Below are 17,139 nucleotides of genomic sequence, written 5' to 3'. Positions count from 1 at the left end.
ATAAGTGATGAAAAAGAAAAAAAAAAATCTTAAATAATTTTTAAGTTTTACCTATTTACTCTGTTTGATCTAAGAAAATAAATTACTAAAATTGAGTGTAATTTATAATAGCCGATAAACAAATCATTCCTCATTTATATATATATATAATTGATACCATGTTACTATGAATGATAAGGCAAGTATTCCACATTCAGCGCATAGTTGTCTCAACACCTTCATTAGATTTAATGATTCAAATAAATTATCTTGTCATCTCAACAAAGACCTAAAACACTAGACAGGAATCTTTTGCATCCAGACACAACAGATAGATCTGCAATGCTGTTCATTTGACTAACACAGTCATCACACAAACAAAATAATACTATTTAAACTTTGGATTAATCAAAGTTTTCATAGTAGCCATGCAGGTATATATACTTTGTTTATATAAGATATATATATATCATGATATGATATGATATATAGTGGAATCTGCAGCTATAGGTAGCATGCATTATTCACATCTAAGTTCATAGCTCTTTTTTGTAATAGCAGATTCTTCAATGGTTCTTTAGAGGGTCACATGCTCAAGAAAGAGAGAGTAGTAACTTCAATCTTTCTCACAAAAGTGGAGTTATCAAAGGTAATATTGATTTTTGAAAGTAACACAACTCTTATAATTTGTTTCTAATTTTGTCTCTCCATGTTTTAAATCTGGGTTCATGACTAATTGTTGATATAACATTTTGATTAGTAGTTTCCGTAATAGTAATTATGACTATATTAAACATATTTTTTTTATAATTATTCATAATTATGGTAAAAACGAAGAATGGGCAATGATTCATTTTCTTATTCAGATTGGGTTTCTAACCCAATATCTTGTCTTAATTCTTCTTTGTAATAGGTTCTTGTCTTCTTGTTTTGTTTTAATTTTTTATTCTTTTCCTTTGTAATTATTTTTTATTAATATAAATTTCCTTTGCCGATCAAAAAAAAATTATGGTAAAAACGACATAACTGTGATTATATATAACACAATTTTAAAATTTTGTTTAGCATATTGTATGCAAACAACATTACATATATGAAGAATTTTAGTGCATGTAAAACTTTAATGTTGTTGCTATGTTTCAGATCAAAATGATAATAGTGTACTAAAGAATCATAGAGCATATCAAAGATCAAAGAGAACTGAATTGAGCAAGCTTAGCAGCAAGAATTTAAAGATATTAGCTTTTGTATATAGAAAAGACATTCCAAAAGCTTGTTTTTACAATACCCTAAACTTGAGATCAAGAAGTCTTAATAAGAGACATTTTGTGTACTCTATGAAGATGAAGAGAGAAGAAGTAGCTGTTAACAAAGCTGATTCATCAAATGGTCATGGTGGAAACAAGGTTTTGCCTATAACTGAGGCACCATTATCATCCTTAGTTGAAAGAAATGAACAATGTGATACCAAAGAAGTTAAGGATCAAATAAAGGGAGAGAAAAAGAAACCTATTTCAAGAATGAAAGAGCTACTTAGATGGGCTGCTTCTGCAAAAGCAGAAAAAGGAGGCAAATTCAATGGAAGAAAGGTAAATAAATTTTTACATGGTTAGGAACTAATAGTCTCAAAGAAATTATTACATGGTCCAAAATTAATAGTCGTGACGAAATTTTATCATTCGTAATATATTAATAATTTAGAATTAAATAAGTTTACTTAGGGCAATAAGATGCATGGACCAGAAGAACATGGCCATGTGTGAGGAGATATTTCTTTCTTTTTGGAAATTATTATAGTCCAATACTTTTTGGATTCCTTTTTTTGGAATGGGTAAGAAACATAATTAATCTCTTTGCGTGATTGTCCCTCTTAATGCGTGTCATTTGTAGGAATTGAACTTTTAACATTTTCGTTTATCAGTGGATCTAGTAGGCCTTACACATTAGATCTTGGTGGATTCCTTTAAAAATGAAGTAGTATATGGAATATAAAGTGTAAATGAGTGAAAGGAATAATTTCATATACTATAACAATAATTTGTCAAGTTTTGATATTCAAATAAAATAATGGTATAATGAGAATAATTTCATATACTGAAGCCTTAACCTTGGTAATTTCTCCCTTCAACTTATCTTCTATATATATATCTTAACAGATTTTAATGTTCCGGAAACGTGGAACCCTAAAAGCAGTTCAAGATGATGATCAAGTTTGCAGTGAATCTCCTAAGATAAGTTTCAGATGGGATGTGGAAAGTTGCTCAACATTTTCTTCATACTCAGCTATCTCAGTAGCTTCCTCATCACAAAATCTACCAATCCAAATTGCACCTTCCACCATGTCTATTCCTCCTTCAGACACAGATCATATCACTTTTAGTCGTAGAAAAGGAAACTGGATTACAACCGACTCCGAATGTAAGTCATCATGTTTTAAATTGTAGTTACAGTCATATTGCATTTATAACAATCGTGAAGAAAAAATGCAACCATTATGTTCACAATTATGATCACGATGTGATTACGAAAACTCGTATAACAACTATATATTATGGTTGCGATTGTGGTTGTGCACTATAGTTCAAAATCTTGGCATGCATCTTTATATGGTAACTAGGCATTTACCATCTAATTACTTTGACTAATCCTTTTTGTTAAAATAGTTGAGTTTTTGTTAGTCGGTTAGTTAATTTGGTTAGTGTAATTAATGTTTTCTTCCCTTTATATAGATGATTCAATGTAACTTAGGAATTCAATGACATTTTCTCATTCTTTCTTGTTCATCAAGAATCTCTCTTATCCATGTCTACTACCATTTTAACATTTTTTCTACTATCTTTTTGTTTGAAGAACAGTTGTGGTGCTGGAACTATGAAAGCTATGTGTAATGAAGATTTTCAATGTGTGGTGAACTTTTAGCAAGGTGTTCTATGTCACAATTAATGCTTTCAATTAATATGGGTCTTGTACTATTGTAATTTATGGCTAATTTCTATAACATATTTCGTAGAGATTTTATGTAACTTAACTAAAAATAGAGAGATGTAATATGAGTACATAATGATCTGAATGTACTAGATGGTGAATTAAGCTTATCTTAACATGCTTTCAATGATGTTATTTTTACAATCAAGTTATGACAATTTAACTTGTCTTTTGATTTTTATAAAAGGGTAGATATGGTTGCATAACCTTGCAATTTGAATATATATGTTTGTTTGAGTATCCAAACAATTTTGGATAGTTATTATTGGGTTTAGACAAGATGCAAAAAGGTAGTATTATTGGGTTTTGTTAATGAGCCTAACTCCATAAATTATGTCACTTTTTGTAGTTATCAAGTAAATGAGTATTAACCTTCTAAAGTTAGTTTAGTTGACAAGATCAACTTCAATCTTTTTCTACTAGAGGTTAATGAAGCATAAAATCAGATTATGTAGAAATAGGATTCCCATAAGTAAGATTAGCTCTTACTCGGCGAGACTATCTTTTGCTAAGCAAAGATTCATATTTCTATATTTTTCGCTATATTTTTGTTTTTCAAGTACATAACAATAATATAAAGATTCTTATTTAAGGACAGAGATCACCTATCATGTTCTAATCATTTTAAGGCACATGATCCTTATTCTTTATTTATACTAGTTGGTATGCCTTTACCATGGCATCACTACCATTCAAGTTATCCTAGAAACTAATGCTTCTTTATCTTCTTCTTTTTTTGACTATTTGACCAACTAAAGACAATATGATAGTGTACAATTTGAACACAACTTATAACAACCCATGATGGACTTTTCCAAAAAAATTCTAGTGTGATCTTTAGAAGATGACAAATCTAATTTCCACCACAATCACATTATTTTTACAACCAAAATTTGACAATTTAACTTCTCTTTTGAATTTTAAAAGGGTTCCTATGGTTGCATAACCTTACAATTTAATTAAGTTTCTTTGAGTAACCAAACAATTTTTTGTAGTTATTATTGGGTTTAGGCAAGATGTAGAAAGGTAGTAACATTTGTTGATTGATTAAGTTATAACTTAGGAGGGATTTGATCTTGTATATCACATATATGACCAAGTGGTAAAGATATTTTGGATTTACTCACTTAATTTCAGTGATTCGTTGACAAAATTTCATTTTGATTAATCTCTTATTGGATTTACACTTTCATGAAAATATGCTAGAAATAACATAAACATTCATAAAGCAATAATCTTTAAATGGGCCTTTGCCATAGCATAAATAAAAATTGATATTATTACTCAGGAAAAGTGTATATAACTCCCTTAAACTTTACACCTTTTACAAATAGGAACCACCATCAACTTTAATTTTATCTCAATTAAACTTATCTTATTTATAAAATAGATTCTTCTGTTAAATATTTGTTTGATTATTTAACGGTGAAATCTTACATTCAAAATATAATTAAAAAAAAGCTTGCACTGCATAGCAACATCATCACTATCCCCATAGTTTTGTATTAGTAACCGGGCAAGGAACTAATTCTTTCGAAATATTGTTCCTCTCAATAAATATTATTTCCGATAATTGAATCATTGATCTTTTGATTATCCTAAAAATCTAGCGGGTCCTTACCTCACTTAACCACAACATACATGCAAAACAAGATTCTCTTCATCATTAGAAAAGAAACGAAGGACAAGGATGATCACAATTGGAAGGTCAAATAACCTATATGTTTTACTATAAACATGTATTTCCATACAAGGACAAGGACATAGAGTTTATGGATACGCGATGAAGTGATGGTATAAAGTTTATTCACCATATTCTCATTGAATATATTAAGGTGCGCTTTCACTTTAGTTCTACATTCTTTCTTGATATTTTGACATGAAAGATCTTGACTATATATATAATAATAATGTTCATCATCTTTAATATATATTATGTATATCTAAGTATAAAGTCTTCCATTCATATTTAAAGTCTATTAAAAAAATTCTTGGTTGGAAAATATATATAAGTTTAAAATTTAATGATAAAGTATTTTTTTGACCAATAAGATAAAATGATATATAGAGTGACATACTTTTTAGGTAGAAGATGTGTTCCGATTTTGTTAAGAGTTGTGATATACCTAGTTTAAAATGAAAAGGCTTCCACTAAGTTCAATTGGGTCGGATTAAGGCTATTGAGCAGGCATAGGCTATTGGGCCTTGTTAAAATGTTGTATGTCCAAAATAATTTTTTAAGGATTTCGATTAGTAAGATAAAGGGGTTTTTTTAGTGTACTGTAAAGTGAGTGAAATCTATACACCAGTTGTATAAAAACTGATTCGTGTTGACCGGTTCAACTAGTAAATTGGTGAACCGATCACAATACTAATACGGTATAATAATTATACTTGTCATGTAATCATATCAATCAAAATCGGCCAAAATTGGTCAAAGCTGATCATATCATGTTAGCATATATTATATATCCTCCACTCATTTAATTATTACTTTAAGCTAATACAGACGCATTATATATATGTATATAGTGTTAATTATTAATTTAAAATAACCTATTTTGGACAAAATATATATGCATACTAACTCATATCTACAATTATTGACCCTTATTTAATGTAATAAGGACAAATAAAGAAAACTGCAATTAATAACATATATTATGAATTAAAAAAATTACTAAAGTGATATTTAGTTTCAAACTATTTATATTCATATAATTTTAATATAAAAATGTATACAATTAGTATGTTCTCCATCATTCATTATATTAAAACATGAATGGTTGAGGATATATTGAACTACATACATTACTTTTATAATTTTTGTTGCATATCCTGTAAATCTTAAATCTCTTTAGCATTATTTTACCATAACTCAATATGCTAAGATGATTACTTTCTATTGCCCAATCATTTTACCATATATTATATTACACTCCATTAACATTTGGTTTAATATTCACGATGTTAGCATATAACTAGAGTTACCCATAATTAATCAACCATTAAACAAGAATATCCGTTGAGAGAGTTAGCCCCACATAACTGTGGATGTTCTCAGCTCGGATAGGATTGCCTCCAGTGCGAAGATACCTCTGAGAAACCAAAAAAAGATCAACCATGATGTGTGACAGAGTTTCATGTGTTGGATGAATAACCTTTACTTAGCAAAGTCTCATGTTGAATATGTGGAGAAAAATAAAAGAAAATATAAATGGAAAAGGCTAATGAAACTTATATATCAAGGTTTTTGTTCAAAACGTAGTGTTTCACTTATAACTCTTTACACTTTTTATACCTTAGTAACAATGAAACTTCATGGTGGTTAAAGATTTCGGTTATGTTTAGCTTCTCTTCTATATATGTAATATTTGGTGGTGTTTTATTCTTCCTAGTTGTGTTTTAGGTGTTGTTTCACAACAGTGAGTTACAATTGATTTGATAAATTATAATTTATTCACTCAACTCATTTGGTAAAAAAAAATATTTAAAATATAATTTTTGGAAAGTCACTTCCAAAAGTGATCAAATGACGTTGGATTTCCAATATTTTCATTTTTATTTTGCATTTTATTTTTTAAATAAATAATAATTTCATCTTCAACCAATCATATTATTTATTTCAAGTCTATCTTAACTTATCTAACAATTTTAGCTTATTGTGCGATTAAATTTGACAAATAGTCATTACTCAACTAGCAACCTAGTTATGAGCTTTCATCTACAATATCGTAATTTTTTAATTTACTTTGCACCTTAAAGTAATTACTTTTAGTATTATTAAAGGTTTTCCTTACTTTTTGGGTGAGGAATTAATCTTTTAGGGATTCATGGCTACCCCTTTTAACAAATATCACTCTCAGGAATTGAAAAAGTTAGTTGGAGGCAACAACTTTGTTGAAAAAGTGGTTGAAGGTTGAAAACTGGATGAACACTTAAAAGTGAGTGAGACTCACTCCTTAAAAGTCATTTGAAAATTGAAAAGTCATGTGGACAAGGCTCATATATGGAGTTATGGACACTTTAACAATGCTTTTAGAAGCAATATTTTTATGGAAGAGAATAAAATATTTCCTCATACTAAAAAATAATTTATATTCTCCTATATGTAAAAGTATAACATACATATTATCTTATTTAATTTTAGAAATATTTTTGTATAAAATGTTTAAATATAACACATGTCATAATTTTAATAGTCAGAGAAGATAATTTATCTCCTTATAGCAGAAGATATTTTATTCCTGAAAATATCCTTTAACTAAATAGAACTTAGGACTTAATCTAATATCCATAAAACTGTGACATTTCATGTATTACTTCTCATTGGTTAAAAGAAATATTAAAATTAAAAATTTAATAATAAAGTATTTTTTCTAATTAATCAAAAGAAGCAGACAAAAATGTGCTTCATAAAATGATAAACTGATGAAGTGATTTATAATCTCATTGCATGCTTTCCCAAATACCCTCTCTAATATGTTAGGAATTTTTTTTGTTACAAGGGCTATCCTCATGATATTATAGATATTTTCGACTTGGTAAGGATTGTTTTCCATAGGGAATATACCTATTGCATAGATAAATAATAATAATAATATTAATAATAATAATAATAATAATAATAATAATAATAATAAGAAGGGTTTTACTAGGACAATAAACCATAAAATCCAAATTCTAATTTGGGAATTCATATATTTTACAATAAGATTCAATGTATTTTACTTTAAATTTTGGGTTGTTTCATATACCAATTAATAATAATCGGTATACATGTTTATAAAAATTGGTTAGTAAATCTCTAAAATAACCTAAAATTATTTATTATTATAGATATGTAATTTGACTTATAAAATAATATATGTATAGATATTATTAATCATTATATAATACATATGATGAAAAACTAGAAAATCAATGATATTTTTTACCGAAGAAATATCATTATTTTGTATGTAATTTAATAAGACACATATAAACATGATAAATGACTAGTCTTTGGATGAATCGTTATGTTTGTTCTTACCAATTCTAAATATTGTCTAAGTCTAATTTTTAAATAAGAACTCAACCCTAGACTCGTTGAGACCTAACCTAATCAAGCCTACTAAAGATCGGGCCAAGTTGGGTGAGTGGATAGGGTCCAATTTTGCTTACCCCTACCTCATAGAGCTAATCTCTCCTTCCTCCCAGAAACCATATTATAATATTTTATTTATTGACGTGTCTTCCTCTATGAAATGTATGCTTCTATAAGCTATTTTATAATATTTTCTGTCAGATGAGTATGAAGTGTATACTTCTAGAACCGTTTAGGGGTTTTGTCCTAAATGTATCTATTTGCTTCAATAGATGTATATTCTCCCATATATTATCACCTATTAATAGTAATGAAATAATAATAATAATAAGTAATAATAAAGATTTAAATTTTTTAATAACATGTTTTTATTTACAGGAAAAATATATGAGACATAATATCCATGTGCTTATACTATTTACAGGATCCCATTTGTGAAATGGAAATCCTTCTTTCTAATGATAATCCATGTTCTTCTTGATGAAAATTTCTAACAATTTTAATGGTTAGCATATATTATATTTTCTCCATTCATTTAATTATTACTTTAAGGTAATACAAAGATATTAATATATGGATTATAAGTGTTAATTACTGATTTGAAATAATATATACTCATATTATCATTAAATGAGAAGATATTAATATTTATATATATACTCATATACCTTATGATTTTCTAAAGTAACAAATATATAAAAAATAATAAAAAGAATAGCTAAAGTGATAGTCAGTCTTACACAAATTAATATTTATGGTATGTTAATGTGATTTTTTACACGATCTAAACATCATTAATATATATTTAAGAGTCAATAATGACATATAAATAATTAATGATGTACTCGATATTGTTAATATATAGATTGTATTTCTAAGAAATATATGATAAGATAATATTTTGTTTCAGATTTTATAAATTTTAAATCTTTTTCACATTATAGTCTTTTAATTAACTCAATATGTAAAGAAGATTACTTTCTATGTTCTATCATTTTAACATGGTAAGAAAATTATTGGATTATATTATTCACCAATAACATTTGGCTTAATATACATGATCTTAGCATATGACTGGAATTGCCCTTAATTAATCAACCATGGTATGTTTATGAGTTTCTGTTGGGATAGCCGAAGTGGTCATTGTACAACTTGACCACAAGCAATCAAATACAGTATATAGAATAAATAGAAGAGAAAGAATGAAGAAAATTTGGTAATGGTGTTTGACCAATTGTGTATATGTCTTTGGGAGTGTTGAGCAGCTATCACGATATTATTAGAGAATAAAGATTATAAGCTCTATTGCACCCATGAGCCAAAGTGTTCATGAGGTGTTTCTATTTAGTGCTTATATTTGATGCACATAATAATAAGATACCTGAGTCTGATATATAATATTGATATTCTACTTTATTCTAATGCTAGACAATGTGAGACTTCATATAATAAAATATTTCAAACATCCCTAACAATCTCTATCTTGATTGAAATAGACGAATATCTCACTCCTTAGGAAATCTACACAAGAATCTCCACCTTAGCGAATATATGATTCTATCATGCTCAATGCCTAATTATCTTTAACAACTCTTCCATGTAAGAGTTTGCTCCCCGTTAGCATTAGTCTTTCCGAGTATCCCTGACGATGTTATCAAGAGTATAGCTCTCCAAACTTTTAGTGCACATTCCTATATCGCCATCTAATGGAACACGCCACCTAGCCAATCAATGTTAGGAAGTCTTTCGATATTATGCAACCTCTACAGCAAAGTTCACCAACAACCGCCTTCTTCAATACTCACCTAGCTGAATCTTGGAGCTTCCTTGAAAAGTCTCAACCGCTGCTATCATTGTCTAGTCTGAGAACCATAATTCAAAAGAATTATCATACTCCACTATAAGGAGTATACCCATAGCATACACCTTGCATCAATGCTAACGAATGCTCGTGCCACATCCTTACATCCAAGATAATGCTTATGTTACACCATGCATCTCCACCAATGCATGTGCTACATCTTGCATTAAAATCAATGATTGTGTTACACCTTGCATCAAAGTCAGTCAACATCTCTGTGCTTTTGTGGATCTACTAACAATAATATCCTTCACTGTGACGTCGTAGACACGCCATTAAGATATTTCACTTATCATCTCAAACGAGATCATTTTCTCAACATCTTGAGAAATATTGTCAGCACTTATCTCAAGGCCAAACTCAACACCTGAGTCTATATCTTCATCCAGTGTATGAGCTTATGAGGTTTTAGATCAACATGTATCGCCCCTGCACAGTTTCGTCATGTTTTCTTCTCCTTCAACTCATCTACTTTATCCTTGCACCTTACATTTGATAGACATTGTCCATCCAACACGTCTTCACCCTCTTTAGCCATAATTCGGCGTCTAGGTTAAGAGCCATCTATCAATTGGCTCTAATACCAATTGATGGTAGAGTGGAAACGATCGTTGTGTAGTGTTGGCCACAAACAATCAAATAAAGTGCATAAAATAAATAGAATAGAAGAAACAAGAGAATTTGGTAACACAATTGGACCAATTGTGCATACGTTTTGGGAGCATTGAGTGGTTACAAATATATTATTAGAGAATAAAGATTATAACTCCTAGCACATCCATGAGCCTAAGTGCCCATTGAGTGTTTCTATTTGGTGCTTATATTTGATGCACATAATAACAAGGGACTTGAGTCCGATATATCATTGATATTTTACTTTATTTTAATATTAGATAATGTGAAACTTCATATAATAATATATTTCAAACATCTTCAACAATTTTATGTATAGAGGAACAACTCTAGGGATGGTTTTGGTCAAGTTTTTTTATATGTGAGATAAGTGATGTTTCTCTTCTTTCTAGCTGATAAGTTGAGGTATTTGGTAAGATCGGCTGATAAAGTAATAGAAAGATTACATGGAATAGTTTATAAGTTGAGGAATTGTAAGACAAATGTCACTTTAACATGCTTCTTAAACCAAGATTTATAATCGTGGAGTTTTATTGAAATATCCGTAAGGAATTTTGGGTTACACATGTAGTGTTTAAGATTATTATTTTAAGTAATCATATTAAAGTTGTCTATTTTAAGTAAGGTATAGGGTTATAACATAATTGTCATGAAAATTATTGTATAAATACGTAATGTCTTATTTCTATTTTTATGATGAGCAAAATTAAGAAATAAGAAAATTGAAAGACACCACCCTTAATGAAAGGGAATGATTGTCTTATAAATAGGGGTTATGGTCCTCACTTTTAGACAACACAACAAGAACCACAACATACGTGCAAACATGACATTTTCTTCATCCCATTAAAGGAGAAACTAAGGCTAAGGGTGGTCTACAATTAGAAGACCAAAGAACCTACATGTTCTATATGAACATGCATTTACATATAAGGACAATGAACATGAAGTTGATGGATACATGACAAATGATGCTATAATATTCATTCACCATATTCTCTATGAATATGTTAAGATACACTTCCGTTTTAGTTTTATCTATATTTTTCTTGATAGTTTGACATGAAAGATATTGGGTATATGATGATAATATGTTCATCATCTTTAATAATATTCATATTTAAATATATGATTTAATATGTATACACCACTGTCAGTAGATCACCTACCATTGACTCTAAAACAACAAAAGTAAAACAAATCAACGGTTGGTGATATACTGATAGTGTAAAAAACTTTACACTATCAATGCACATATTTTAAACTCTTAAATATAAAGTCTCCCACTATATTAATAAAGTCTATCTATTAAAAATTTGTCCTAGGATATCATTTAACTTAGTAGGACTCTAGACTTAACTTTTAGTTAGATAAATTGGTGAATTGACTTATAACCCTCTTCCATGCCTGGCTAAATACACTCTAAATTATTATATCTCTAAATATTTTGTTAGGAGAGCTATCCTCACCATATTGTAGATGTTCCCCACTCGGTAAAGATTGTATTTTATAAAGATATACCTATTGCATAGATAAATAATAATAATAATAATAATAATATAAACAACTTTACTAATCATTCTCCTTAGGACAATATTTAAGCAACCATAAAATTCAAAGTCTACTTTAAGAATTCATATATTTTACAGTAAGATTCAATGTTTTATGTATTTTAAGATCGACTTTAATTTTGGGTTGTTTTAGATACCAATTAATAATAATAATAATCGGTAAACATGTTCATAAAAGTTAGTTAACAAATCCCTAATAACAAAGAATAATGTACCATGAGAGGTATTTAACCCACCCATGAGAAAACATCATTGTGCTATCACAGGATAATATTTATGGACGATTAATGTAAATATTTATATATATAATATTATATTATGTTATATAATATTTATTTGTATTACTTTTATTTAAGAATCAATAATAATTAGAAATGAAATGAATAGTAAAATAGAAAAAACTTTTTTTCTCTAACATTAGTATTACTTATACATTAATGATAGATGAATTTGACCAACTCATCTAGGGATAGAGATCGATTGTCTTAAATGATATCTTATTATTTGTCCTAAGCCAACAAAAATGTAATTGCTTCTAAAAAAAATTCTTTTATGGGGATTACTTATCACTAATGGTATCTAATTTCATGTCTCAAACTAATCATATATTAACTCGTGTATAAAATAAAAAAATTTAAAAGCAAAAAGTAATAAAATAAAACACTCTCATCGACTTGATACATGAAATAGATGACGACTTGGGACCGTTGATCTTCATACTTCTTCTCTCTTCCATCCATATCCCTATTTTACAACAAGACTTCTTCTCTCTTTGTCTCTCCCATCTTCCATTCATGACAACGCATATCACCCATCTAAGTTCAGACCTCATAGAATTAATCCTCTCCTTTCTCCCAATCTCTACACTCATCAAATCCTCCATTGTTTGCAAACTATGGCACTCTATAATCTCCTCCTTCTCCTTCTCCACCACCACTACCACCAACCACCACCATAAGCCATGGTTCTTCCTCCATGGCATCCACAACATATCCTCCAAAAACAACCAATCCTTTGCTTTTGACCCAACTTCCAATTCTTGGTTCCAACTCACTCCTTTCCTCACCACTACTCCAAACCAAAACCAAAACCAACCCAACACTTCTTTCATAGGAACTAATGGTTTCTTCTTCATCACTGCACCTATGTTTTGTTACACCACTATCATGCACCCTTCTTGGCATGCAACAAAACCTCTTCACTTTCCAAGGATCAACCCTCTCATTGGTGTTTTCAATGATGGGTTTGTTGTTGTTGTTGGTGGTGTTAAGTTCATTGGAAACTTGGTTGATATAGAGGAACCTTTGGATGTTGAGATATATGACCCTAGTTTGGGTTCTTGGAAGCTTTGTCCTCCACTACCGGGTGATTTCAGATCAGGAAACTCTTCTTCTTCATTGTCTTCTGCTTTGTTTAAGAAAAAGTTTTATGTTTTTGGGATATACTCTTGTTTTGTTTCATCTTTTGATTTGGAGAAACATGTTTGGAGTGATGTTCATACACTTAGGCCACATGGGGTTGTGTTTTCATTCTTAGTTTCTTGTAGGAAACAACTTGTTTTGGCTGGGATCTGCAATTTGAGAAATGGGTCTTGCTTCAATTTGTGGAAGATTGATGATAGAACCATGGAATTCAATGAAATTGGAACTATGCCACATGATCTAAAGATTACATGGAATAGTTTATAAGTTGAGGAATTGTAAGACAAATGTCACTTTAACATGCTTCTTAAACCAAGATTTATAATCGTGGAGTTTTATTGAAATATCCGTAAGGAATTTTGGGTTACACATGTAGTGTTTAAGATTATTATTTTAAGTAATCATATTAAAGTTGTCTATTTTAAGTAAGGTATAGGGTTATAACATAATTGTCATGAAAATTATTGTATAAATACGTAATGTCTTATTTCTATTTTTATGATGAGCAAAATTAAGAAATAAGAAAATTGAAAGACACCACCCTTAATGAAAGGGAATGATTGTCTTATAAATAGGGGTTATGGTCCTCACTTTTAGACAACACAACAAGAACCACAACATACGTGCAAACATGACATTTTCTTCATCCCATTAAAGGAGAAACTAAGGCTAAGGGTGGTCTACAATTAGAAGACCAAAGAACCTACATGTTCTATATGAACATGCATTTACATATAAGGACAATGAACATGAAGTTGATGGATACATGACAAATGATGCTATAATATTCATTCACCATATTCTCTATGAATATGTTAAGATACACTTCCGTTTTAGTTTTATCTATATTTTTCTTGATAGTTTGACATGAAAGATATTGGGTATATGATGATAATATGTTCATCATCTTTAATAATATTCATATTTAAATATATGATTTAATATGTATACACCACTGTCAGTAGATCACCTACCATTGACTCTAAAACAACAAAAGTAAAACAAATCAACGGTTGGTGATATACTGATAGTGTAAAAAACTTTACACTATCAATGCACATATTTTAAACTCTTAAATATAAAGTCTCCCACTATATTAATAAAGTCTATCTATTAAAAATTTGTCCTAGGATATCATTTAACTTAGTAGGACTCTAGACTTAACTTTTAGTTAGATAAATTGGTGAATTGACTTATAACCCTCTTCCATGCCTGGCTAAATACACTCTAAATTATTATATCTCTAAATATTTTGTTAGGAGAGCTATCCTCACCATATTGTAGATGTTCCCCACTCGGTAAAGATTGTATTTTATAAAGATATACCTATTGCATAGATAAATAATAATAATAATAATAATAATATAAACAACTTTACTAATCATTCTCCTTAGGACAATATTTAAGCAACCATAAAATTCAAAGTCTACTTTAAGAATTCATATATTTTACAGTAAGATTCAATGTTTTATGTATTTTAAGATCGACTTTAATTTTGGGTTGTTTTAGATACCAATTAATAATAATAATAATCGGTAAACATGTTCATAAAAGTTAGTTAACAAATCCCTAATAACAAAGAATAATGTACCATGAGAGGTATTTAACCCACCCATGAGAAAACATCATTGTGCTATCACAGGATAATATTTATGGACGATTAATGTAAATATTTATATATATAATATTATATTATGTTATATAATATTTATTTGTATTACTTTTATTTAAGAATCAATAATAATTAGAAATGAAATGAATAGTAAAATAGAAAAAACTTTTTTTCTCTAACATTAGTATTACTTATACATTAATGATAGATGAATTTGACCAACTCATCTAGGGATAGAGATCGATTGTCTTAAATGATATCTTATTATTTGTCCTAAGCCAACAAAAATGTAATTGCTTCTAAAAAAAATTCTTTTATGGGGATTACTTATCACTAATGGTATCTAATTTCATGTCTCAAACTAATCATATATTAACTCGTGTATAAAATAAAAAAATTTAAAAGCAAAAAGTAATAAAATAAAACACTCTCATCGACTTGATACATGAAATAGATGACGACTTGGGACCGTTGATCTTCATACTTCTTCTCTCTTCCATCCATATCCCTATTTTACAACAAGACTTCTTCTCTCTTTGTCTCTCCCATCTTCCATTCATGACAACGCATATCACCCATCTAAGTTCAGACCTCATAGAATTAATCCTCTCCTTTCTCCCAATCTCTACACTCATCAAATCCTCCATTGTTTGCAAACTATGGCACTCTATAATCTCCTCCTTCTCCTTCTCCACCACCACTACCACCAACCACCACCATAAGCCATGGTTCTTCCTCCATGGCATCCACAACATATCCTCCAAAAACAACCAATCCTTTGCTTTTGACCCAACTTCCAATTCTTGGTTCCAACTCACTCCTTTCCTCACCACTACTCCAAACCAAAACCAAAACCAACCCAACACTTCTTTCATAGGAACTAATGGTTTCTTCTTCATCACTGCACCTATGTTTTGTTACACCACTATCATGCACCCTTCTTGGCATGCAACAAAACCTCTTCACTTTCCAAGGATCAACCCTCTCATTGGTGTTTTCAATGATGGGTTTGTTGTTGTTGTTGGTGGTGTTAAGTTCATTGGAAACTTGGTTGATATAGAGGAACCTTTGGATGTTGAGATATATGACCCTAGTTTGGGTTCTTGGAAGCTTTGTCCTCCACTACCGGGTGATTTCAGATCAGGAAACTCTTCTTCTTCATTGTCTTCTGCTTTGTTTAAGAAAAAGTTTTATGTTTTTGGGATATACTCTTGTTTTGTTTCATCTTTTGATTTGGAGAAACATGTTTGGAGTGATGTTCATACACTTAGGCCACATGGGGTTGTGTTTTCATTCTTAGTTTCTTGTAGGAAACAACTTGTTTTGGCTGGGATCTGCAATTTGAGAAATGGGTCTTGCTTCAATTTGTGGAAGATTGATGATAGAACCATGGAATTCAATGAAATTGGAACTATGCCACATGATCTACTTTATGACTTGTTTGATGGTGATGAAGATGATAAATTTGCAAGCTTGAAGTGTGTTGGGTTGGGTGATCTTATATATGTTTTCAATGAGGATTATCATAGGGTTTATCCAGCTTGTGTGTGTGAGATTGATGATGAATCTGGGAAGTGTAGTTGGAGGAAAGTGCCTCAATTGCCATCACCTGTGAACAAGTTTCATAAAGTCATTAGTTTTTGTTCAACTATTTCTCTGCATAGTGTTCTTGGTCAGCACCAACATCTTGGGATTCAATAGTCTCTTCTTCACTCATCATAGGTATCTTGTGTTTCCTAACATTTTCTTCTGAATTACCAATTTTGCCATCATGATTATGGGAAATTTTATTTGTCAGCATTTAACTTCTCTAAATTTGGTTTTAGTCTTCTGTTTTACCAATAATAATTGTATGTACTTTTAAGGTCTATGCTTGGCTTTGTGTTCTGTTCTGTTTTACAAACAATTTATGTGACTATTGATCTAACAGAAGAATGTTGTTTTAAATCTTGTCTCAAATCATGTCATAATATTTAAATTTTTTAATTAAT

The 17,139-nt window shown here is 29.6% G+C and overlaps 2 protein-coding genes across 3 annotated transcripts; both read left to right on the top strand.

Moving 5' to 3' along the window:
• On the top strand, window positions 196-3,087 carry LOC109352556. Its single transcript, XM_019594646.1, has 5 exons — window positions 196-413; window positions 541-628; window positions 1,123-1,568; window positions 2,136-2,397; window positions 2,835-3,087. The coding sequence occupies exons 1-5, from the start codon at window positions 408-410 to the stop codon at window positions 2,852-2,854; spliced, it is 822 nt and encodes a 273-aa protein (XP_019450191.1). The 5' UTR covers window positions 196-407; the 3' UTR covers window positions 2,855-3,087.
• LOC109352555 (F-box/kelch-repeat protein At3g24760) lies at window positions 12,856-16,928 on the top strand. Of its 2 annotated transcripts, XM_019594644.1 has the most exons (2): window positions 12,856-13,771; window positions 16,569-16,870. In XM_019594644.1, the coding sequence occupies exons 1-2, from the start codon at window positions 12,910-12,912 to the stop codon at window positions 16,847-16,849; spliced, it is 1,143 nt and encodes a 380-aa protein (XP_019450189.1). In that variant the 5' UTR covers window positions 12,856-12,909; the 3' UTR covers window positions 16,850-16,870. The 2 variants fall into 2 exon arrangements, with proteins under 2 accessions (XP_019450189.1, XP_019450188.1); XM_019594643.1 differs by lacking the exon at window positions 12,856-13,771 and having other exon boundaries at window positions 15,654-16,928.

The sequence above is a fragment of the Lupinus angustifolius genome, chromosome LG07 (genome assembly GCF_001865875.1).
Source record: "Lupinus angustifolius cultivar Tanjil chromosome LG07, LupAngTanjil_v1.0, whole genome shotgun sequence".
NCBI lineage: Eukaryota > Viridiplantae > Streptophyta > Magnoliopsida > Fabales > Fabaceae > Lupinus > Lupinus angustifolius.
Note: the sequence above shows the minus strand (reverse complement) of the source record. Positions and strands in the feature narration are given on the sequence as shown.